Below are 25,681 nucleotides of genomic sequence, written 5' to 3'. Positions count from 1 at the left end.
ATACCTGCTCTATATTGACGACTTGAAAGAATTCATTTCTGAACAACGTGATGCCTGGTAGGGCGTGAGGCTCCATCTTACTCTATAGGGAACGTGCTGATGTCCAGCGGGACATTGCAGGACACAAAGGGAGGTGGAGGGCATGACTCCCCACCTGCAAGGCCTGCAGTACAGAGGGAGGGCCACCCCCACGACAGCCAAACCCTGATGGGTGACAGCGAATCTCACATCTGGATGTCTCCATGCTGACAGAACTTAAAAGGACAAAGACTAAGGGAGCTCAATCAGGGAAGACTTCCTGGGAGAGGTGAGTCTGCACTGCGGAAACCAGTCTGACCAGAGGAAGGACACACTATTACCGTTCTAGAGGGCCGTACACATTGAGCTATCATTTCTCTTGCTTGACTCCCTCTACTTTTATGAAATAACAGTAATGGCTACAAAATGATGAAACTAAATTTAATGTCATACATAATGTAAGAGACATCCAGTATTAAAATTTTACTACTCAACTCTCTCAAAATAGCCCATTTTGTCTAGGATTTTTCCAAATTCTGATTCATCCTGTGGTCAACTGCTCACTAAGCTCAGAGCGGAATCTGTGGAGCAATGTAAGTAGACACGGACGCTGTTTCCAATGGAGTTTTTTCTTCTCTTAAAAACATCGTTATTACAGTCATTGAAAGTTTTCCTTTGCTTCATCTAGACGCGTTAGAATTTCTCCTCATCCTGCCATGTCTACAAGACATCTTACTTACGTGGTAAAAGCAGCATTTACTTTAGCCCCAAGGTAGTAAGAATACAGGATGAACATGCCAATCATAAAGGCAAGAAACACCATAATGAAGAGGACCATGAACTTGAAGATGTCCTTCACGGTCCTGCCCAGAGAGATCTGCAAGGGGCCGAAGCTCTCGTTGGCGGGGAGGATGTAGGCGATCCGGGAGAAGCTGAGCACCACGGCGATGGCGTAGAGCCCTTCCGATATGATCTGAGGGTCGGAGGGGAGCCACTTATCTCTGGCTGGAAACAGAGAGGGAGATTAAAAATGGGCCTTTCCATTCATTGCTAACTATGCAAAGCCAATACCTCCAATAGGAGCTACCTTGTAGGTAGGTGGTTAATGTCTCTGTCGAAACTATTCTAGATTTAATGAACGGTCTGAGCTCTATTTGACGTGTTAAAGCAGAAACGTATGAATCCTACACTCATGTGAATTAGTCCAGTGGAGAAAACACTATTGTGGAGATACTAAGCTGACTTCGCATTGAGCAGAAACAGAATTAAGTGCGAAAGATGGAAGTTAAACGCTTCATGAGACACAGGCGGTTGGGATGACGAAACGACAGGCCTGACTGATATCCCCTCAGTTACCAGGTTTATCGGCCAACAAGTCTGTCATCCTATAAACTTGGGGCACAAAACTTCTGTATACCGTGGGAATTAGTTCATCTCACAGTTAATGAAGTAAAACGTCATAATAAGAGGCGTGAGAATGTTCCGGATAACAATGGTGCTGTCAACGCGGTATCTGAACAAGATACCATGTTCCTGGAAAACAAAAACTGCTACTGAGCCACAGAGGTTCTAATGAGGTCCCCAGCACCCTTTCAAGGTCACTTCTCAAGGTCACAGCAGACTGTTTCCCTGGAAGGCCAATGAAGTGCAATGGGGCTGATTTTGTGTGAACTGGGCCACTCCCAGAAGAAGGCAGGCATCGCACACCTTTGCAACAACAATAAAAAGGACCATTTATTGAATGTTTACTATGCACCAGGCCCTGAGATTTCAATAGCCCTACAGACCTGGTGTTATTATTACCCTCCTTTCAGAGATGCAGACATCAAGATGTGGAAAGGTTAAAAACTTGATCAAAATCACACACATAATAAGCAGTGTGGTCTGAATTCACAAATTTCCCCTCAGATGACAGCCATTAACAACACGTGAATACATGTAAAGGAATGGGTGATTGAGAACTAAAGTATACATTACACAAAAATACAACCAAGTTAATTCTTTAATTACAAATGGCGATCACTTATTTCTTTGATCTGGTCTCCCTGGTACAGAAACCTCTTTGCTCACTGACTCCAAGGCAGCGCACTTAGATGTCACAATGTGTAAAATGTACATCTACGCGCTGGAGCAGACGCCTGCCCTCTCAGTGCGGTTAACACGCTGCGTGTCCGCGCTGCAAGGCAAGCCTCCATGTCACTTACAGACTACGCTTCACGTCGGAACATGCGTGAACTCTGCCCGAGTTTCCTCAGCTGTAAAACGAAGGCGAGCCCGTAATTCCTAAAGTCTTTTCCAGATTTGAGATTTTGCAATGATGGGAACATTTGCTTGTTGCGGGCGCCTGATCCTGCCTCAGGGCGAGGGTGGCTACGGTTCCCTAACGTGGGGCGTGCTGGGAGGGCAGGCATCGGGGTCCTCGCACACTGGGCATCGGCCGGGCAGCGCTGCTCTGTGACACAGACGTGTGGCACCACCCCTCCCACGCCACCTGGAGGAGGGCACGACCTCCTCTCCGAGATTCTGCCAGTTCTCAGAACCTGTGATCTCGTGGCCACTCTGTGCACCTCACCTGTACAGGTCAGCACCTCGAAGACACGCTCTCAGGGACTCATCTCCCACATCAATCACTTTCTCCAGCTACTTCTCCCTCATCAAGACAGGCTCACGTCCTCAGCATCCCTGAGAGTAAACTATGTTCTTAGACTTAAAGGTGATTTTTCTCCCACCTTGCAGCACCTTCTTTTTATGGATGTGAAAACTAAGGCACAGGGGAGTAAATGAACTTGAACACAGTCACCCAGCCCTGGAGAGTCAGCCTGGATAGGAACCCGGCTCTGAAGCTCCTGCTGTCTCCACCGTCCAGAATCACTCAACTCACCTCTCCCACGCACATCCCCTTCCGAAATGCGGGTCCCGTCGCCTCCGGAAACACGGGGACCCTGCAGCGAGGACTCACCGTAAGTGAAATACTGTATCTCCGGGGGGAGAGTGGCTTCGCTCAGGTCGCTCTCTTGGACGTAGCTGTCCACATACTGCTGCGCTTTCGTTGCCTGGAGGAAAGCCAGGAACCTGGCCGTGAACGCGGCGATGAAGATGGACAGCATCCCGAAGTCCAGCACGTTCCAGAGCTGCACGATGTATTCCCTCGGGCCTTCCAGCCAGAGCTCCTTGCACTCGGACCACATCATTCCTGCCACAACACACGGCGGCGGGGGGGGGAGGGGGGGAGGCGGGGACCATGAGGCTTTGCGGTTCAGCCTGAGAAGCTCCTATTGGGCCCACCATCAGCCCCATCTCTACACACGCCCCATCTGCGAAGCACCTTGCTAGGTACCACGGAGCAGACTGCCCAGCTCACTGGGAAGAGGTGATGGAAGAGGAAGGTCCCACGGGAATGACTCACTCCCCCAAGTTAGGATTTGGTGAAACACACCTCCACACGCGGGCCCAGCAACAAGGGCTGGCAGGAGGAAACACACCAGGAAGGCTCCCCAAGTCACGGATTGTACCCCAGGAGAATTTTGGAGGAGGAAGAATTCATCTTTATAAAATGACATTGGTTCATTATCGAGCCCTAGTGATTAGGGGAGAAATAGCCCACAAGTGAACGTCGTCCTGTAGACTTTTAATAAGAACAGCTTCCCTCCCACCTACCCTAGCCGGTCTGACTCAGTGGAAAGAACTTCAGCCTGCGAACTGACGGGTCCCAGGTTCGATTCCGGTGTAGGGCATGGACCTTGGTTTGACCCCTGGTCCTGGTCTAGGTGAGGATTAACAACAAAAGGACAGCTTCCCCTTCGTGCCTCCCTCACGCCCTACCCCTCCTTTCAGCTCCACGCTGGGGAGGGCGGTGTCGCTGGGAAAAGAAGCCCTTCAGCAGGGAAGCCCGGAGGCTATGAGGAAACTAAAGGCAGAAAATGCTGCCTGGGAGCAGAGGACACACCACTCCTTGCCTTGACGAAGTAAGGGGAAACCACTGTGGAATTTTTAAAAGAAATTCAATGGCTCAAAATAAAATGTCTAAAAGAACTACTTGTCCCAGATCAAGGCCACAGGAGTGAATGAGAGGGAGGAAGCAACCTATTAAATCAGGAACTGAGAAGACACCAGGAAACTTGCCGGGGGAAATAGAGAGGACATGTGAAAAGGGCTTTGGATTAGCGATCAATAGATAAACTGGCTCCAACCTCCGTTGTCTCTCTTACTTTAACGGCTAGCTATTCCAAATGGGCCCCTGTGAGACAAAGTAACTGCATTCTGAAAATGGACTCTCCTATCAGCTCTAAAACGGAAATGGTATCAATGTTCTTTAGCATCAGCTGATAGCCACCAGGTGACGCCACAAGAATTTCAGTGAAATATTTGATCATCACGGTGAGTCACATTTAAAAACCTTCATTTTATTCAATAATTGAAGTTAGATTTCAGGAACATAGTATATTAATATTTTTATGTTACTCAGAAACATTTTAAATTTAGTATTAGGATACCTGGTAGCATTATCAAGCTGTCAAATTATTGGATTATGTTGCTATTTGAAAGGGCAGGGAGACTCCATGTTCCTTTTGTTCCATGTCTTTCACCTCGTGGAGTCAGGTTCCCGCCCTAGAACCTCTCCAAGAGCCCAACCCACACCTTTGAATTAGCCAACAGAAATGCAAGGGGAAGGTAAGCCGCGCCCTGCCCCCATGTGCAACCTGATCCCGACCAATCAGCAGAGGCGACACTACCTCACCCCTCCTACCTCTCCCAGGCCCCCTATAAATCAGCGCATTTGGGGGCTGACTCTCGCTCTCTCTCTCTCCACCTCGCCGCTGCGCCGGTGTGTGTGTGTGTGGGACTGAGCTCGAGCTAGCTCGATTAAAAGGCTCTTTGCTTTTGCATCGGACTCGGCTCCCTCGTGGTCTTTGGGAATCACGAAATCTGGGCATAACATTTGGGGGCTCGCCCGGGATCCCCAAGAACCTCAAGGGACCCCCGATCCGTAGAGTCTGACTGGCCACGGTAGGTGTCTGTCTGTTCCTTGTCTCTTTTTTGTGTGAGCTCATTTCTGAATCTCTGGTAGTGCCCGAAGCGGTCTAGGTGGACGCACCGGAGGACCACGGGCGGGAGGAATCGGGAGACGTCCCGATCCTCCTTCAGGAGGGATGTGTATTCCCCTCAAGCCTCTGGGACGAGGTGGGTCGCTCCCACCGATCGGCGTGAGGCCGTCGTCCGCACTTTCGGTTTTGTCAGTTTTGTTCCAACGGACTCGCGTTGGAAAGCTTGTCTCAAGGGCCCTTTGTTTGTCTGTGTCTGTGTTTTTCTGTTTTGTTTTGTGGACTCTCTTGACGGACATTATGGGACAGACTCAAACCACTCCTTTAAGCATTATGGTTGATCATTTCAAAGAGGTTAAGGGAAGAACTAGCAACCTCAGTGTAGAGGTCCGGAAGGGCCGGTGGTAAACTTTTTTTCTAGGGAGTGGCCGACTTTTAGTGTCAGGTGGCCGCTGGAGGGGACCTTCGACCTCCCCACCATCCACCGGGTGAGGGACATCGTCTCTCAGCCCAAGAAGGGACATCCTGATCAACTCCCTTACATTATTACTTGGCAGGACCTCGTGGAAGATCCACCCTCCTGGCTTAAGCCCTTTCTGTCCCCGCGCCCCCTGGAGCTGAAACCCATACTTGCTTTGCAGGAAACGGAGAAGGTGAAGAAGAAGGATCTCACCCCGCCATCAGCTCCCCTCTACCCTGTCTTTCAGGGGGGAACTGAAGAGGAACTAATCTTCCCTCCCTCATATCAGCCCCCTAGGAGTCCACAGGGGGGCGATCCTCCCACGCAAAGGGAAGCGGCTGGGGGTGGAGTTCCGGGAGCAGCTGGGGGCGGAGTTCCGGGAGTGGCTACGGTTCCGGTGGGCTCCCAGATGCAGATGGCAATCAACCCCATCACTACTGGCCTTTCGCCACTAATGACCTTTACAACTGGAAGGCTCAGAATCCTAAGTTCTCTGAGAAGCCAGCAGGGCTTATTGATCTGTTAGATTCTGTCCTTTTCACCCACCAGCCCACGTGGGACGACTGCCAACAGCTTTTACAGGTCCTGTTCACAACTGAGGAGAGGGAAAGAATCCTCAATGAGGCCCGGAAAGTGGTTCCAGGCGTGGACGGGAACCCAACCACCAACCCAGTCCAGATAGATGTCTCTTTTCCCTTAACTAGGCCTGAATGGGATTTCAACACGGCAGAAGGTAAGGAGAGGCTCCGGGTCTACCGCCAGACTCTAATGGGGGGTCTCCGAATGGCTGCTAGAAAGCCAACTAATTTGGCCAAGGTAGGGAATGTTCAGCAGGAAAGGGATGAGTCTCCAGCTATCTTTTTAGAACGGATCATGGAGGCATACCACACCTACACCCCCATGAATCCAGAAGCTCCTGAAAACAAGGCAGCTGTGATCATAAGCTTTGTAAACCAATCGGCTGGGGATATTAAAAAGAAACTGCAAAAAGTAGATAGGTTGGGGGAGAAGAGTTTAAAGGACCTACTGGAGGTAGCCGAGAAGGTGTATAATAACAGGGAGCCCCCGGAAGAAAGGCAGGCTCACGCTGCGGCGGCTGCGAGCAGCAAACAAACCCGAGACCTAGCTAAGATCCTGCTCGCCACCACCGCGGACTCTTCAGAGGAACGGAACCGCTGTCTCCGCCGACTCGCCAGCAACCAGGAGGACGGTAAGGGGACCACCCGGGGCGGGAGGCGGAAGCTGCAGAAAGATCAGTGTGCTTACTGTAGGGAGATAGGGCACTGGAAACAAGAGTGTCCGAAAAGGGCCAGCAAAAAGGGAGGCGAAGCGGATCGAGTGAAGGTCCTGGAGCTAGATGAACTGAGTGATTAGGGGAGTCGGGGTTCGGACCCCCTCCCCGAGCCCAGGGTAACTCTTAGAGTGGAGGGGACCTCCATTGACTTCCTTGTCTACACCGGAGCGCAACACTCGGTCCTCTGTACGCCTCAAGGAAAATTAACAAATAAGTCTTGGGTACAAGGAGCAACTGGTATGAGCCAGTATTCATGGACTACCCGAAGAATGGTGGATTTAGGGACGGGCCGGGTATCCCACTCTTTGATGGTAATTCCGGAATGCCCCTACCCACTGTTAGGACGAGACTTGCTCACTAAGATCGGAGCTCAGATAACTTTCAGACAAGGGGGGCCTCAGGTTACTGAAGGCAAGGGCCACCCCATTCAGGTCCTGACCATAAGGCTGGAGGATGAGTACCGGCTTCACCAAAAAGCCTCTCCAATAGAGGGCTACAGCGGACAACTGACATGGACTCGGTTGCTCGGGTTCAAGAACTCGCCCACCATCTTCGACGAGGCCCTGCACGAGGACCTGGGAATCCTAGAGCAAGTGCATGGGCTCCGGAAGGACCTGACTGACCAGCCCCTTCCAGATGCAGACGTCACCTGGTTCACCGATGGAAGCAGCTTCGTACGGGACGGGAGCAGGTATGCGGGTGCGGCTGTAGTCACTGAAACGGACACTGTATGGGCAGAGGCTCTACCCCCCGGGACGTCAGCCCAGAGAGCAGAGCTTGTGGCCCTCACCAAGGCCCTGACACTGGGAGCTGGAAAGCGGCTCAACATCTACACAGACAGCCGGTATGCATTCGCCACTGCTCATGTTCATGGGGCAATCTACCAAGAGAGAGGGCTACTAACAGCAGAGGGGCGGACTATAAAGAATAAACAGGAGATACTCGCCTTACTCTCAGCCTTATGGCTCCCTGCCAAATTGGCCATCATACACTGCCAAGGACACCAGAAAGCTGATGACCCAGTGGCAAGAGGAAACCGCAGGGCTGACCAGGCGGCCAAGGCAGTAGCCCTTCCTCCGATCCTCACCATGGCCCTACAGCTCCCAGACCCAGTTCAGCCAGGATATTCCTTGGAGGAGTTACAGCACATTAGGAAGCTTCCCCAAGCAAAGGAGGAGACGGGGTGATGGTATATGCTGGAAGACATCTTGCCCAGGTATGGTTTTCCCGCTGAGATAGGGTCAGACAATGGACCAGCTTTTGTCTCGCAGGTAACGCAGGCAGTGGCCAAGGCCATTGGGGCAAATTGGAAATTGCATTGTGCTTATAGGCCCCAAAGCTCAGGGCAAGTAGAAAGGATGAATAGAACTCTAAAAGAGACCCTTACCAAATTGACCATGGAGACTGGCGGGGACTGGGTGGCTCTCCTTCCATATGCCCTTTACCGGGTTAGGAACTCCCCCTACACCCTGGGTTTTACTCCTTATGAGATCATGTTTGTCCGGCCACCCCCTATTATCCCTAACCTTAAAGCCGAATTTCTTACAGAATTTGAAAGTCAAGAACTGTTTCTTTCCTTGAGAGGGCTCCAGAGGGTGCACGAGGACATTTGGCCACGCCCCAGCGCTATCTACGAGACGGAGACAGACCGGCCCAGCCCCGACTCCTCATCAGCATAAGCCCGGGGACTGGGTCTACGTCAAGAGACACCGCCGGGAGACCCTCGAGCCACGTTGGAAGGGTCCCTACGTTGTGGTGCTGACGACCCCCACCGCTCTCAAGGTAGACGGCGTGGCGACCTGGGTCCATCACACTCACGTCCAGTCAGCGGACCCATCTGTGATCCGGGAAGACTTGGGGACTCCGATTTTATCAGTGCAGGGAATTTGAGATGGTGTACCCTCGTGACCCAGGAATGTTGTTCAGTAGAAATACAAACCGACCCATGATTGGGCCTGTAAGTTTCAAGACAAGGGGGGAATGAAAGGGCAGGGAGACTCCATGTTCCTTTTGTTCCATGTCTTTCACCTCGTGGAGTCAGGTTCCCGCCCTAGAACCTCTCCAAGAGCCCAACCCACACCTTTGAATTAGCCAACAGAAATGCAAGGGGAAGGTAAGCCGCGCCCTGCCCCCATGTGCAACCTGATCCCGACCAATCAGCAGAGGCGACACTACCTCACCCCTCCTACCTCTCCCAGGCCCCCTATAAATCAGCGCGTTTGGGGGCTGACTCTCTCTCTCTCTCCACCTCGCCGCTGCGCCGGTGTGTGTGTGTGTGTGGGACTGAGCTCGAGCTAGCTCGATTAAAAGGCTCTTTGCTTTTGCATCGGACTCGGCTCCCTCGTGGTCTTTGGGAATCACGAAATCTGGGCATAACACTATTCTGCTAATCTAACAATGGTGATACTGCCACCATATATGTAAAATAACATTTTAAATGGAAAATGACATTGGGGTGGTGAACACACAGCACAATATACAGATGATGTGTTATAGAATTGTATACCTGAAACCTATATCATTTTATTAACCAATGTCACCCCAATAAATTCAATTAAAAAAGAGGGAATATGCTGATCATTATGTAGATATTGGTTTTTGTTTGTTTTTTGGTTAATCTTCACCCGAGGATATTTTTTCCATTGATTTTTTTTTTTTAGTTTTTTTTTAAGAGAAAGTGGAAGGGAGGGAGGAGAAGGGACAGAGAGAGAAACATCCATGTGAGAGAGGCACATTGATTGGTTGCCTCCCACACATGCCCCGGACCAGGATTCGAACCTGAGACCCTTCGCTGCTTGGGCCGGTACTCTAACCACTGGACACACCAGCCAGGGCTAGACATTGTTTTTGACAGAAATGAGAGCACTTAAAATCCAAGGCTTACCAAGGACCCAAACCATTATTAGCATCTCAGTCCACGTGAACTGGGTGGTCTTGACCCTGAAGATCTGCTTGGGATAGTCGAGGACCGTGATATTGGGCAGCGTGCTGACGCCTTCGAACCTGTCTGAGGCGTTGAACACAAGCAGGCCCAGGAAGAGGATGAAAGAAGCTGCGTGCGCTACGAACTTCATGAAGGGGCTGCGCAGGACCTTCCCCAGCTGCGGTGAAACAAAAATAAATAAAAGAAAATTTACTTTTGCAAATCTGGCTCCTACTTATGGAAGTTACTATACAGGATAAAAAAACCCAGCAGATGAAATGAGAACACTTTCAAAGCTTTGCCTGTTTCTGAAAAGCTCTCAGTTATAAAAATGACTCCTTTTCGAGGATGCTTCCTCCAAAAAATAACTTAAGAAGACTTCAAACTTCACTGTTTCTAAATATCCAATTTGTCTTAGGATAGACCACATTCACAGATGCATTTCTGAAGTCACAGGGCACACCCTGGTGATTCTCATTTTCACATTGAAAGACTACGCAGTGCCAAGGTTCTCAGGGTCCAGGAAAAGCAGTCCCAAGTTTGTAGTGTGTAATCCTTTACTGCTGTATCATTGAAATGTTATGATAAATTTGTAGACTCGTTCATTTACAACTGAAATGTTATGATGTATCTGTAGCACATTAATAACACTTGGAAGATTAAAAAGAAATCTTACTACTGCAGAAGTAAATTTTAGTCCTCTTTTCTAAATATTCCAAAATCAAGGTGTGCTTCCTATGATAGAAAAAAAGGCAAAAAATGTTATAATCGGGATAAATGTTTTATCTGTTACTATCCCAATTAAAAGAGGGAGAAACAAATGATTAACCCTCTAAGTAGGTTAATTTAAGTGAAAGTCACCCATCCTCGAGTTGGAAAATCATATAAATAGTACAAGAGCACCTTACAGTTCAGTTTATAATTACTTTAAGGTCAATCCTTTCAAATCCCACGTGACAGGATGTCCTCAGAAGCCCCGTGTTCTGGGAGAAATGAAAACCATTCCTCCTGTCCCCAGGGCTTCCGAGCAGACTGGGTACATTCGGTAGGTTTATCAAATAAGTTCTCCATCCTTCACACTCAAACCCCACGGTTCAACTCAGTCTGTGACCTCAGAAAGCCCCAAGGTTCACATTGAAAGGACCGCAAACTCAAACAGATGTTTTCGACCATCCATGTCCTTAATGTGACGTCAACAAATAACCAAGGGCTGTCAAGCGCTTCTGGGGCCGACCAGGAAGGCACGCAGACCAACGCGACGTTTTCTACAGGAAAATGAACACGACTCTCACACATCACTGTGCTGCTGGGCAGCTGCGCATTAGGGGGTGGGTGGGTGAGGGGGGTACAATCGTTTCCTTGGGAATTGCCAAGTCTCCAAAAGGTTGGTCTTTAAAGACTTCAAATAACATAAAAGGGAAGCTGCCTGCTTGTACTGCAAATGGGGGGTGTGCAGAGAATTCTTGACAGGCTATCTTTTCACCATCAGGTAGATGGTATGTGGCAGGTATAAATGTGGGTAGGAACCACTCTGTCCCCTCCTCTTTCCTCCCTGCTGGGTGGCGTTCCCACACGGGGAGCTGGGCTTCTATGAGTGAAGAGAAAAAGGTGAGTGGACTGAGGGCGCCCACTCGGATTTGATGCAAGTTCCCACAATCAAGCCGCCCTGAGGAACAAACACGTATAAACCTGAGCTCCAGTTCCTTTGCCCCAGAAAGGGAAGCTATTTGGGTGGGATGTGACTGTTGCTTTAAGGCATGCTCTCTCACAGTATTTATAGTTTTTAGTCTTAAGCGCTCATGCATTTGAGGAATCATAAGAGACTTTTCCATGATACATAACCAAGGAACTCAGTCGAGTCACCAAAACGGATCAAAATGCAAACTTTCCACCCTGAATCGCATGGGCAGCTCCAGCAGGAGTGAGATGGATGGATACCCACCGCACATATACGGTGCCCACAGAACAGGACTCTGCCGGGAGGCTGCTGAGCCAGACGGGTGACGGATTTCCAGGGTCGCTTGTAAGTGGCCTTGACTCATTTTGCCTGAAACTGCCTCTGATTTAAACAAAACCACATTTGGGAATGTAAAAACAGGATTATGGGATCTCAGAACAGCGTCTGTCCCTGGCAGTGCCCTCTATGCACCTAACGCAGATTCCGTAAGCTGCCCAGCACTCCTTCCCCGTCTGGCTCAGTGGTCCTCTCAGGCACAGTCAGATGAGCTCCACACTGGCACTTGGAGAGAGGGAGAAAAGTCGGGAAAAAGATTCAAGCAAAAAAACAAACCATCTAAAATTCTGAAGCCCCCACGCCCCAATGCTATATTTTTCCTCCCTCTGAAGAACAAAGAGCTTGGGGAACCTGACGTGCACTTTCTTGGACTCTGGATAACACCACGTTGGCAACTGGGCTTAATACACTCAGCCACGTGGCGTGGACAGGTCCAGGCGAGCGCTGCCGGCTGTCAGGCTGATGGGCCGTGGTCCCCCTGCGGCAGGGCCGCCCCCTGTCCACCCACAGCTGGCTCAGCAGCTCTCTATGGATTAAGCTGCCAACAGAATGAGAACATATGCAGCTTCACTCCAGCAGCAATTTTATCTTAAAAGCCAAAGCATCATGTGACTGCAAAGGCCATCTATCCCACTGCACTGAGTCCTCTCTCATCCCCCATTAGAACTGACCCAGTCATTCAAAAGCAGCATTCGTGTTCTTGAGGCAATTAACACTTAGGGTGAAACTGACAAGAGCCTTAAGTAGGAAGCTTTTTCCTTTCAAGAGGACATGGCACACCAACCACAGAGGAAACGGGATCGGAGAGCTGTACCCGGCTGCACGGTGCGACCCAGTAGCCGATGGCGAGGAACGGAAGGCCCAAGGCCACCACCAGCACCACCAGACACTTGATGGCTATGGTCTGTTCCCGCAGTCCTGAGAGGTTCTCATACCAGATGGTGAGGAGCTGCTGCTGGCAGTTGGGGTGAGCCACAAACTGCGGGGAGAGAGAGGGAGGCGGGTTACCATACATCGTCCACAGTGCAACTGCTGAAGGTTAAGGTTAACATCCTAGATATTAGCGCACATGTTCCCAGAATGTATGCACTGCAGGGCTCAAGGCCCATTCCTGTTCACCTTCCCAATGACTTTTCCAAATTGCTTTGGAACTAATAGAAGAGCCAAAGTGGAAAGAGGAGGGTAAAACGGATGTTGCCCTGGGCCACGGTTCTTTCTACGTGGAGCTCTCCATCATGCAGGCTCCTCTCTGGAACCTGGTGGCACATTTCCTCCGTGGACAGGTGGCCCAGCTTGCTGCCTGCCAGCTTACCTGCATTCAGCTCCGATGGAAAGGAAGCAGTGACTTGGTTTATTGCAGACTATGGGCAAAAGCGAAATGGGCTACGTTTCACGAGCAGCTCCTAAAATGCTACTTGTGGGAAAATATATTCACGATGTGGCCGACATGTACGCACGCACGACCACTGCTAATCTGCAGAAGATTTGGGAGAAATCGGTGATCCTGCAGGCATTATGCTCAGTGCACGCTGCATGGGTCCAGGAGCTGGCGCAAATGTCACGTCCTTCCTATGCAGCAATCTGTCCTCTTTTCATGGCTTCCTTTATCACAGAACCCTCCCCTTCCCCCGCCCCAAACATTTATCTCCCATAGCGATTTTATAATTCTCATCAGGAAAAATGAGCAAATTATACTAACTTCATCCCTGTCATCATGTTTTATTTTGCCTCCTGGTTTTGCCAAGTCATCTGCCTGCAGCTCTCTGGAAGAACTGGGACTCCTTTAAGGCCCTGTCCTTCTTCAGGGAGCAGAATGGACTTGTCATAAGGCGGACGCCAAAGAGTGCCCTTTGGAACTGGGTCTGTCTCTTTGAATGGCCAGGTGCAGTTTGCCGAGGCTCAGGAATTATTCAGGGTCATTCACAAATCAATTATAGGTGCCAACGTATTTTTATTTATTTTTGTATTGATTTGGGAGAGGGAGAGAGAGATAAAAACATCAATGATGAGAAAGAATCATCGATGGGCTGCCTCCTGCACATCCCCTACAAGGGATTAAGCCCACAACCTGGGCATGTGCCCTTGACTGGAATCGAACCCGGAACCCTTTAGTCCACAGGCCGATGCTCTATCCACTGAGTCAAACCACCTAGGGCAAGTGCCAACATATTTTTAAAAAGAGTCTTTAGCGCTACTAAAGTCAAAGTATTGCTGTCTTCTACAAAACAGAATATACAATAACAATGAACCAGGTAGGAGGCACCCTTGAGGTGTTTGTGCGAAATCTGAGAGGAAAAGGGAGCAGCCGCAGTCCCCACCAGGCAGAGGGCTCATCTCTAATCAAGTCCTAGTTCCCGATCCTAAACTCCATAGTGGCTCTAGGTAATTCCAACGTTATTTGACTATTTATCAAGAGCATGCCTACAGGGCAATGAAGAGGTTTCCACTTCCTGGTTTATAGTTTCTTTTCATTAAAAAAATAAAATAAAACCTCATTCCCCAGGGTGGGCAGTGGAGAAACAATTTCCCCCAGACCTCCTCTCGCCCGCCCTCTGGAAGCCCATGGTAGCCACTCTGGCGGCAGCCACGGTGCCTCTTTGCAGGGAGACAGATGTGGTTGACAGATGTGGTTGAGAATAAGTCTCCAAATACTAGATTTGAAATACTTAACTGAATTTTTTCCCGTAATACAAACTGGTAGGATTTGGGAGTCAGAAGTACAAAAAAGAAGATGCTATCTTTTCTTGTTTGATGATCTCAATGTGAAAAAGAGTATTTGAACCTGTACATTCCTTTTAATTCACTTATAAAAATCCCAGGTCCTGAGGGTCAGTGGGCACTGCCAGCCACGAAGTAAATATGAAACCTTCTTTCCAAACTCAAGATTCTGTCACTTTTCCAACGTTCTGATTTTTGAAAATAGTATTTCAAGGTCAGTATTTGAACTCGTGATACATGTGTGGATATATTCAAGGTTGAAAGCTTCTGGAGGTCTCTGTGGCAATTTCCTAGGATTCTTGAGAACTCCAAATTTCCACTTCTTCCCTGTATCTGTTGGATCACTTCCTTCCTGCTTCACCCCTCCTTCTATGTGAGAAATCCTCATCCCCTCTACAGTCCCTGTCTGTCTCATTCACTCACTCACTTACTCACTCACTCACTCACTCACCCTTCAACATGTCATAAGTCCCTCCCATGAGCTTAGGCCTTTGGTATGAGGAGATGAAAATGGAAGCATTCAGCATTGCCTTAAGTGATGAGTGGTCCTAATCTGAGGCACACAGCAAGCCATCAATAAATGTGAGAAAAGCAGAGATTAAAAATGGCAGTGGAGTAAGTGGATGCTACACAGACACACTCCCAGGACCAAACTGGAATTACAACTAAAATACAAACCTCCCCCCCTTCCCCCACATCTTGAATAATCAACTGAAGACTAGTTAGAGAGAACCCTGATAACCACGGACTGAAAGTGAAAATCACATAGAGACTGGTAGGAGGGGCAGAGGCGTGAAAGGGCTTTCCCGGTTCAACAAATAGCAACTGAAGTTCCGGAGAGATATCTCAGTTATGGGGGTTCCACTGAGAACTCTGGAGTCTAATCCCCAAGCTGGGCCCCCAGCAGAGAGCACCAGAATTGAGAAGGGTACCCACACAACATCTGTCTGTGAAAAGTAGCACACGGGGTTGCTGTCTGCCAGGGAGAGAAACGGCTGGAAATTCAGGCACCCTCTTAAAGGGCTAATGAACAAAATTTTCTGTGTAGCCACCCACCTTGTGCTCCAGCAGAGGGAGGGCAGAGTGGACTGGAGCTGTGTGAGCAGAAGCCAGGATTGGGGGCTTTGGAGTTAGAACCCCAGTTTCCTGTGCTGAATCATTCCCTCACACTGGGGAGGTCATCTTTCTCACGCAGACCTTTGCTATGCAGGTGGTTTTTGCCTGGGGGGAATGTAGTTGCCCCACCCTATTAGAAAACACCTTGCCCCAGGACTTGGGAGTTTCTGAGGCCCATTAAGAGACTGAGAATAACAGCCTCCGGGCAGAAGCAATTGCCCCACCCTGTTGAAAACACTCTTGCCACACCTGTGGACGATTGCCTGAGGGCAAATCAAGACACAATTCTATCAGTCTGTAGACAGAGGCAGTCTTTGGAGGCTTTGAGTCTTTGCCTGACCTAATTAGTCAAAAGCAGCGTTTGACATTGTCCTGCACTAGAGATTGAGATGGGTAGCAGATCTACCTAATAAATAAATGTGAGAAAAGCTATTAGAATGGAGACCTGGACTCATATGCTTGTCAAGATAAATAGTCAGCATTTAACACAGTCTTAATTTGAATGTTGGCCCAAATGCCTTGGTGTTTAGAGGGTCTGCATTTGTGGGAAGTTGGATGGATGCAAATAAAAGGCAGGCCTGTGACTGCAGCCAGGCTTGGCTTGGCATGGGGAGTGGTGCACCCTGGGAAATCCACAGGTAGGGGATGTGATGTCAGCAGATCAGATTACCACTTGGGAAGCACTTTTTTATAGGCCGAGGGTTTGATCAAGTCAGAAAATGCCTATGGAGTTAACAGACAGGTGACATGTCTGTATGGAATTGGTGGACAAATGTCCCTCTTACAAGTGTCCTTGGTAGGCTTTGAACTCTCGAGGGTCTTTCATAACTTTTGAACTCTTGAGGACAGAAGTACTCATGTTGTAGTATGGCTCCCTCTTCCCACTCCTCCTCCTCTTTAAATTTGAAGATGTGCTTCATGGCCTTAATTACACTGTATAAGGTTACATAGCCTCAAAGACTTGATGGAAATCCATCCTCTCCATGTGGCACAAGGAGGTGATCCATCTTTGACTCAAGGTGACTTGTTCACATAGTGCAGATCCTTAATCTATGTTAAATATGATGTTTGCACCTTGTCATACTTTACTCTTCAGCTTAACAGATATACTTCCTATACTACTAATTTTTCCCTCTTCTTGAGATAATAAACACCACCATATGGCATCTGTTGACTCCCCCCCGCCTCATTTATTTTTAGAGAGTGGAAGGGAGGGGTAGAGACACAGAGAGAGAAACATCAATGTGAGAGAGACACATCGATTGGTTGCCTCCTGCACCTGCCCCAACCAGGGCCAGGGATTGAGCCTGCAACTGAGGTACATGCCCTTGACTGGAATAAAACCTGAGACTCTTCAGTCAGTGGGCCAGCGCTCCACAGGCTGACACTCTAACCACTGAGCCACAGCAGCCAGGGCTGTTGACTTCTTTTAATCCATGGGGAAAAAAAAAAACCGCAAATATTTTCCTCAGTGATTTTAAATCCTAACACGGGCACACAAGGATGAAACCGATGCAACAGTAGCAAGTGAGGGCAGAAAAGCTAATCCCTCTCGGAGATGAGTTTTGCTCTTTTTAATGACTTCAAAACAGGGCAGTGACCTTTATCTCTGGACTGGTTTACCTCCTAAAGCACCCCTGCCACTGCCCGCCAGTCCTAGAGGCTGGAGAGAACGTGTATGCTGTTTCCTAACGTCAGTGGACCAGCAAATTGAAACCATTCCAAAAATAATATCCTTATTCGAGGTTTCCTGATTTAAAGGAAGAATGATTGACACATAACAAAATCCCAGTCTTTCCATGGAACAAAATGACTGTAGCATTGACAAAACACCTTTTTCCTGCCAAGTTGACTAAAAGGTTGTAAACTGAACCTCCATTCGTGGCAGACTATTAAGAAAAAATTCATGTTACACTATGTTTTCATGAAACCCGCCTTTACCAGAACTATCTTCGTGGGGACACTGTGGTGCAGAACATGGTGAGAATGTTCCGTTTTGCTTTTAATTTCATTGTTGGAGCCTCAGTTCATACAATTTAAAAGAAAATATTCTTGTGGGTACAACCTAGATCATTCCATCTTCTTTTTAAAGTTCTTGAATTGTGATGTATAAACGGAAAACTTGCATGGTGCGAGTTTTCTGAATTTTGAACCCACCAGGTGTGAACTGCTCTGCCACCTCCCAGTGCCTGGGCACAGACCGGCGGAGGCTGCCCGGCGCGGGGTCAGGGCCCTGCTGGCACGGGCGCCCCAGAGTCTGCCGCATGTGTGTTGCCCAGTCTCGCTGCGAGGCTCCACCTCTGAGCTTTCTCTGCAGGTGCTGGGAATAACTTTATGTGTTTATATTGCCGCATGTCTCTTTTCTGGGTGGCTGTCTCCAGTTACACTTAATCCCACCATGGAGGAAAGAGGAGAGCGGCAGGGAACTGAGGAAATGTCCCCGCCTCCTCAGAGCCCTTTTTCATGAAGATCTGGTGTCTCTTATCTTTGTCAAGGGCTTTCTTAGAATAGCTACTAGCGACAGGCAGAAGTCTTGGTATGCCTGTGGGTGCAGGGGATTGGCATTCCTCTTTAAGTCACATGGAAGATGGACAATCAGTCAAAACTAGAACTCAGGACTTTGGGGAGGGGGCAAATAGTCCCTTATTCTAATTAAAAAATAATTTGTGGGGTTTTTTTCTTGTATGCATTTTCAAAAAATCAAATTTCATCTTCTGTTCTCTTATAGCAGAAGAATGTAGGTAACCCTACGAATAGTAACAGTATTTGCCATCTTTCCAGTTGTGTTATTTCCCTTAGAGACCCCTTAGGAATGATGAATAGTCTTCAAAATTCCTGATAAAAAGCACATTATTGTTTCCCGCCAGTAGCATTTGATAACCCGTTTCATCAGCAGCATTAAGAATCGTAAGTTTTCATTATTTAATAATTTAAGAGAGGTGAAATAGTATTTGTATTTTAATATTAATTTCCTTTGTTACCAAGGTGCTTGAATATTTTAAATGTTTGTTAGCCATTTTAATTTTCTCTTCTGTGAATTACCTGTTCAAGCTCTTAGCTTATTCTTCTATAGAGCTCTGGAAATTTTTCTCATAAATTTGTTTGAGCTCATTTGATATTTAGAATAGCAATCCATTATAAGTTATAACTGAGAAAAATATTTCTCCCAGATCTTTCCAATGTACAGGGTTTTAGGCTGCATGTGATCAAACTATTTATATTTTTGCTTTGTTATTCCCTCTACTGCTTTTATATTGGAAAGTTCTTTCCCACATAATCATTAAATTCCTGTTGAGACCCCTGCTATGCAGATCTTTCATATTTTTGTTTTCTTGATTAACTGCCATCGAGTCTCTAAGGCCTGGTTGAACCCGTGGTGCGATTCCCGAGCTCTGGCAGCTCCGAGCCCAGAGAGGAGTCATAGACCCGGAACCCGAGCCGGCGGGAGAGCTGGGCAATGGCAGGAGACACTTCCTGAGTCTCTTATGGACCCTAGCAGCCTGCCGTTACATAAAACTGGTTTTCTTGGTGGGATTATGGGCTGATGTGAATAGATGTGCGTTTATATTTTTATGAGGGGAAAATTCTATAACACATCAAGTTATCTTGAAATCCCAGTGCCTTTCATGTAGCCATCGGCACCTCAGGGCCACAGCGTGTTTGTGTGTGGGGGAGGGGGGAGGTTGGGCGAGGGAGGGGGGACATGCATTCTTATAATCTGAGAGGAGGTTTTTCTTGGGGAATAGAAAGGAGAAGGTGGGGGAAAGGGCTTCAGGAGTCGGTGAGTATTTTCCCTCTTTGCTGGAGTGGAGATGGGTGAGTGCTGAGAACAATTCAGGAAACCTCTGAGAGAAAAAAAAATAGAACTTGGGGCTTTGGGGGCATTCCAGAATAGGGTGCTTTTGTACATTTTCCAAATGAGTATTCCAAATCAAAGACTTTAATTAATATTCATTGTATAGCATAAAACAAACAAACCAGGACATCTCAAAGTCTTAACTCTCCTTTCAGTTCCACATATATTATTTTTAAAAAATATATATATATAATAAATATATACATATTTAATATATCTTTTTTAAAATGTATTTTTATTGATTTCAGAGAGGAAAGGAGAGGGAAAGAAAGATAGAAACATCAATGATGAGAAAAAATCATTGATAGGCTGCCTGCTGCATGCCCCAGATTGGAGATCGAGCCCGCAACCCAAGCATGTACCCTTGACCGGAACAGAACCCTTCAGTCTGCAGACCGATGCTCTACTCACTGAGCAATACCGAGTAGGGCCACATATATTCTTTTGGCTCTTGTTTCCTGATAGTTGACTGACAGCAAGTTTATTACTAATGACACCTCCTACACTGTGGTCTCCACACCCATTTATTTAAAATGGACATGCAGGAGGACCTGCACTCTGTGAGACAGCTGGGTAACAGACACACATCTGCAGACGAGCTGTCTCTACTCACGGGACACTTTCAAAGCCATGATTGAGAACCTGTGACAAGCGGAATCCCTGCTTCCCTCTCGGGTGCTCAAGAGAAGAGATGTGCACTGCAAGACCTACGCATAAATCCAGACAGATTTCCAAAGGCGTCTTAATATCCATCTTATCCAAAATGATCTTATCTTGTAACTGACAATGTCTTGAGAAGTGCTTTCACTTCGAGTTTCACTGTCCTGTTACATAGAGGGGAGATCTGTCATTGATGGCTGGCCACAATCTCGTGAAAACCACATGCGGAAGTTCTCTACATTGTGGTAGCATTGTGTACATGTGTGTGTACGTGTGTACGTGTGTGTGTGTACGTGTGTGTAGAAAGTGATCCTCACTTGCTGCAGGGGACTGCCTGGCCTAGCCTCCCCTCCCCGCCTCCCCCCTCCGCCCCGTAAGAGGCGTGTATGGGTGCCTCGGTGTGAAAGGGGCCGCGTCTATCAGGCAGGACTCGCATCCTCCAGGGGCGCAGGGCCAGCCACCTGCAGCAGAGGCGGAGTTGCTCTGTTTGGGCCACAGAAACTCCCTCACGGCATCAGCTCTGGAAGCACAGCGGAGAGAAGCTGTCCTCCGCGTCTCCTGAAAAATCCTCATTTTTTTAAATGGGGATTTTCCTTTCCGGAAACCTCACTCACTTCCTTTCGGCGTAAACTAGAACCAGTGCAGTGAACACGAAATCCATCTTCGATGACTAAGAACAGAACTTGCTTAAGAGCCATCATTCTGAGAATGAATTGTAGTAACGCAGAAATGCTATTAGCTACGACTTACTGAACAATCCCTGTGTCCTACACCTGTGCTGATTATGTCACCTGCAGCTGCTCATGCAATCCTGGAACCAGCTGAACAAGTATTTACTACCGTTGTCTGCACTTTGCCAACAAGCACACCAAGGCTCGGACTGGTTAGGGGACGCCTGTGGTCACACAGAGGCTTGAACCCTTGCAGGTTGGCTCTGGAGCCTGCCCTCCTCAGCTCCCTGACACACTGCATGACACCAGCTCTACTGATAACAGCTTACTTCTTTGTGATTTATCAGCGTCTCTTAAAAGCACAAAACAATTTCATTTATCTAACATATATAAGCTATTAGATTCTGGGTAAGACATTTTTATTACAGTAAAACATCATAACCTCAATTTTCATGAATTATTTAAAAGCCCCTTACAAGTAGCAGATAGATACACATAACAGTTTATCTAAAGTAACCAGATTAAAAAAATAATCATAATGTTATTTTTGGCAACTGCATGACCAACTCTGTAGCTATGTGACCTCAGACATGTCATTTAAGCTGGGAGAACCTTAGTTTCTTTGTAGAATAAAAATCTCATCATCTATCTGATCTATATTGTAGGCAAAATGTATAATAACATAGGTCTGGTGCAAGGATTAACGTGAGAATGTATGTGACAGTCCCTTCCAAAAGCGTGACAGTCCCTTCCAAAAGCGTGTACAAGTAACAGATTTTATTGTTATCAACTGCATCGTGACGGGCAGTTTAGAGTTCTTTGGCATATCTCAATCCATTGAAATTCCACCAAAACCCTGAGACAGATAAGAAACATTATCCACCATTTATAGAGGAAACGGAAATGTAAAGAAGTCCTATGACTTATCCCAGGTCTCACAACCCATCGAGAGTGGAGAGGATCAGAAGCTCGGTATTTGACTCCCCACTTTACCAGGATGCTTCGCTCATTCCTTTCATAAAGGAAAAAGGATCTTTTACCACAACATCTACTCTCATTACTGGAAAAATGTCCTGGAATCACAGCCTGGCGGGTATTCTGTGTATATTCCAACACGCTGGACAGGAGCAGCCACTCACCTTTTTGACCTCATACTTAATGGCAAGTTTGACGCGGCTCAGGGAGGCCTTGTGCTTGTGCGCCTCCGCAGACTCCGCCGATTCCAGGTCTCCATTCAGGATGGCTTCTACCTCTTCCGAGTCCCGGCACAGGTCCAGCACTCCCACCACGAAGTCTTTGCATTGCATGGACAGCTTCCGATAGTCGTTCTGAGAATGAGAGGTTTGGCGTTTAGTACAGAGAATTTGTTCTAAGTCTATGGGAACGGTGTAGGGTCCTCTGTGCATAAGGAGAAGTTCCTTCCTCTGGTTGGAGGCTGCAGCCCCCTGGGGATGCGAGGCTTGCTGCAGCTGGACTCGCCCCCTCCCACCCCGCAGCCAGGACCTTCTGCACCTGCCCACCGTGAGAGAAAGCCCCAAAGCGCTATGCACAGCAGTCCCTGGTTTGTATTAAGAGATGTTGCCTAAATGCTGATGCTGAAGGGCCAAAGGATCAAAAAGAATCGAATCTCTACATGATCGTTTTCTTAAAGCCAAAACAAAACCATTTCTATAATGAAAAAACATTTTTACATCAGTTATTTTATTCTACTTATTTCTAGTTGAGGGACAACAAAAAGTTTTTTAAATGGGGATTTTCCTAAAGTGGCGATTTGACATAGAAGATGGAGCACATTTGGGAATAACGTGTCCAGGTTGCTATCTCCTGCCTTGCTGGAGACGTTGCTGCTCCAAGTGCAGTCGGACCTCACCCAGCAGCCTCATCGCGCCGGGCCATGCGCCAGAAGGCCATTCCCACCCAGCCCCGAGGCCCTGATTGTTTCAGACAATGTCTGGGAATGACTGGCGTGCAGGGCAGGGCATGTGGGGAAGGACAGGTACCAGCAGAGAGGGGGTGTTTCCCCTTGTTGGTCTGCAGGGCACGTGCCCACGTCCTGAGGAAGACAAGTGTCTGATTATACATCATTGAAGTGCCAAGGGTTGCAGTGTACCAATGCCTGAGAGAAAAGATGCCAGGCCGCTGGAACTAACACCTCGCTAGAAATAACCTGTGAGTCTCCCCTTCCATTCGCATGTGTGTGTAGTGCATGGTCTGGTATGAGAAAGTCAGCGGGCAACCTCCCGTTACATCCTGATTGCAGCTCTATTTCTCGGCTCTTGGTTCCTGTCAAGGTGTCAACGACTATCGTAGGAAAGTGTCTCACTTACAGAAACCCCAGTTCCACTTCTATGCTCTCACTAAAATTATAGCCCGTTAAGGAAGTTAGCCAGATGATCATCTAATGTGGTGCACTTGAGGAAAATGGATTCCTCATTTCGACATGTCCTAAGACACTGTGTGTCTAATAACTAAACAATACTTTGCACAGCAGAATTTCCTTATTCTGGGCTTCCAAAAAGCATACCTTAAAAAAAGGCATGGCCCTAGCTGGTTTGGCTCAGTGGACTGAGCGTTGGCCTGGGAACTGAAGGGTCCCGGTTTGATTCCGGTCAAGGGCACATGCTTTGGTTGTGGGCTCCATTCCCAGTAGGGGGCATGCAGGAGGCAGCTGATCAATGATTCTCTCTCATCATTTATGTTTCTATCTCTCTCTCCCTCCCTTCCTCTCTGGAATCAATAAAAATATACTTAAAAAAAAAAAAGGCATGAGGGCCCAGCTGGCATGGCTCAGTGGTTGAGCATTGACCTATGAGCCAGGAGGTCATGGTTCAATTCCCGGTCAGAACATATAACCAGGTTGTGAGCTCGATCCCCAATGTGGGGTGTGCAGGAGGCAGCTGGCCAATGATTCTCTCTCATCATTGATGTTTCTATCTCTCCCTCTCCCTTCCTCTCTGAAATCAATAAAATATTACTTTTAAAAAAGGTGTTCTAATTTCATTTTTTAAAAAAGGCATGAGGAATTCCACTTTCCCCCTCAAATAATCAATTTACATGATGTGATGGGCAAAAATCACATCACCAACCAAAATAAACAAGAGGAGGAGAGAATGTGTAGAGGCTACGCAGACTAGAAGAGTTTCCATTTCAGACACCAGAAATCCAGATAAAGGACAGTTAGAGTTAATCCTCTTCCTCTCATAAAGGAACAGATAAAATGAATAAAAACTTCAATCTTTGGTTTCCATTCAAATTGGGACCAGGCAACTGATAAAATTAATAAAATGTTCAGTTGCTGGTTTCTATGCAGAGTGTCTGCCTTCCATGCCTGAAAGACTAATGAAATATTTTATTATAGCATCCAGAAGTATTAAATCCATGTCTGTTTCCATAGAAAGCTCCCCTTTTAATACAATTTTTTAGATGAAATTTCCTCATGTGCCTCTTCAGTTCAGACTGTTCTATAAGATTTGGTACAACATAGGACGGCCATTACTCCATTGAGCAGAAATAAAAGAGACTATTTCCTATGCTTGAAGAAAATGTGTGAATCACTTCTGCAGTAATACCTAAAATAATGACTCATTATCTTAAAACATTGTAATCTGTACATTGTCCAGTCTTAAAGAAAGCTATGTGGGTTGTTCACATCCACTGAAAGATCAGTCACACAGGTTGCAAGGACAACACTGTGTTTTCATAACTATGTAAACCTTTCCTGGGGAGAAGTCTGTTACCCCAGCACAGAAAACAGTCAGAGCTGGATAATGGACGTTTCTTTCACTGTGGTCATGGGATGGCATGTCTCATTATTTGCAGAGCTCCCCGGGAACATGGAGGTACAGACAGCCCTTCCCAGATGCAAAAGGAACCAGCCTGCTCTGACCACCAGGAGGTGCTGCCTCGTGTTCCTTCACCGAGACCATTTGTCTGCTCTGCATTTCCTAATAATTTCCCCCTAATTTAGTTGTGCTTAATCGTCTTCATCATGCCACTTATCCAACACCTGGGCCTGCCACAAAGTTATGGGATGGACCTGCTGCCCACTTGGCAGAGCAGCAACTCAAAAGCCCAAGGACCACCCTGGCCAGTGGCTTAGTTGGTTGGAGCATCGTGCCATCCACCAAAAGGGTTCGGGCTCTATCCCCAGTCAGGGCACGTACAGGAGGCAACCGATCGAAGTTTCTCTCTCTCACTCTCTCACTCTTCCTTCCTCTCTCTCTAAAATCAATAAAAACATATCCTTGGGTGAAGGTAATAAGAAAAAAAAAAGCCCAAGGACCTGCACAAGCCAGAGAAAGAACAATGGCGCTCCATCCTCATATGCCCTGTCTCCAGGTTTCAGCACTCATAGCAACTGTAAGGCTGACTCATCATTCTAATTCTCTTCTATCCTTTTTCAAAATCCCTTTTATCCTTAAGAGGAAAGCAGGAATTCAATTCTAAGTAGGCTGGGCCTTGTCCAATCCTTGCCCTGGTAACAAAGAGAGGGCAGTGGTTGAAGCGTCAATCTGAAGCCAGACTTCTTAGGTTCAAACACTGCTTCTACCACTCACTGCTGTGTGATCTTGAGAAGTTACTCAGCCTCTCTGATGAGAATAAGCCTGCCTAATGGTGCTACTGTGGGGGTTAAATGCTCAGATGCTTGGTACACTTCAAGGACTACTGAAGGGCTTCAATATTGCCACGTACAGCATGTGAGATAGAATATTGAGGACTGGACCCACGACTCCTACATCTGGGCCTGGCAGACGGAACCTTGGCTATGGGCCTTGTTTTCTCTGTAAAATGAGAGTCTGTCTATTCAGATGATTCCTAGAACATCTTCCTGCTGTAAAACGCTACCTTGCTTCAGCATTATATTCGTTCTCCTCTTCCTGGAAGCCCTGCTGTGGGAATAGTTGAAATT

At 47.5% G+C, this 25,681-nt stretch overlaps 1 protein-coding gene across 6 annotated transcripts in view; it reads right to left on the bottom strand.

Annotated features, from left to right (window-relative positions):
- Nucleotides 1-25,681, bottom strand: part of TRPC3 (transient receptor potential cation channel subfamily C member 3) — an 80,940-nt gene that overhangs the window by 25,225 nt on the left and 30,034 nt on the right. For 3 of the 6 annotated variants that reach the window (XM_080671917.1, XM_080671918.1, XM_080671920.1), the window contains exons 3-7: nt 21,912-22,100; nt 12,536-12,730; nt 9,699-9,915; nt 2,978-3,211; nt 759-1,023 (exon numbers count right to left, since the gene is read on the bottom strand). In XM_080671917.1, the coding sequence (XP_080528043.1) occupies nt 759-1,023; nt 2,978-3,211; nt 9,699-9,915; nt 12,536-12,730; nt 21,912-22,100 (1,100 nt within the window). The remainder of the gene's footprint in view (nt 1-758; nt 1,024-2,977; nt 3,212-9,698; nt 9,916-12,535; nt 12,731-21,911; nt 22,101-25,681) is intronic. The other 3 variants (XM_080671916.1, XM_080671919.1, XM_080671921.1) reach the window with 1 other exon arrangement.

The sequence above is a fragment of the Plecotus auritus genome (assembly GCF_963455305.1).
Source record: "Plecotus auritus genome assembly, chromosome: 6".
NCBI lineage: Eukaryota > Metazoa > Chordata > Mammalia > Chiroptera > Vespertilionidae > Plecotus > Plecotus auritus.
Note: the sequence above shows the minus strand (reverse complement) of the source record. Positions and strands in the feature narration are given on the sequence as shown.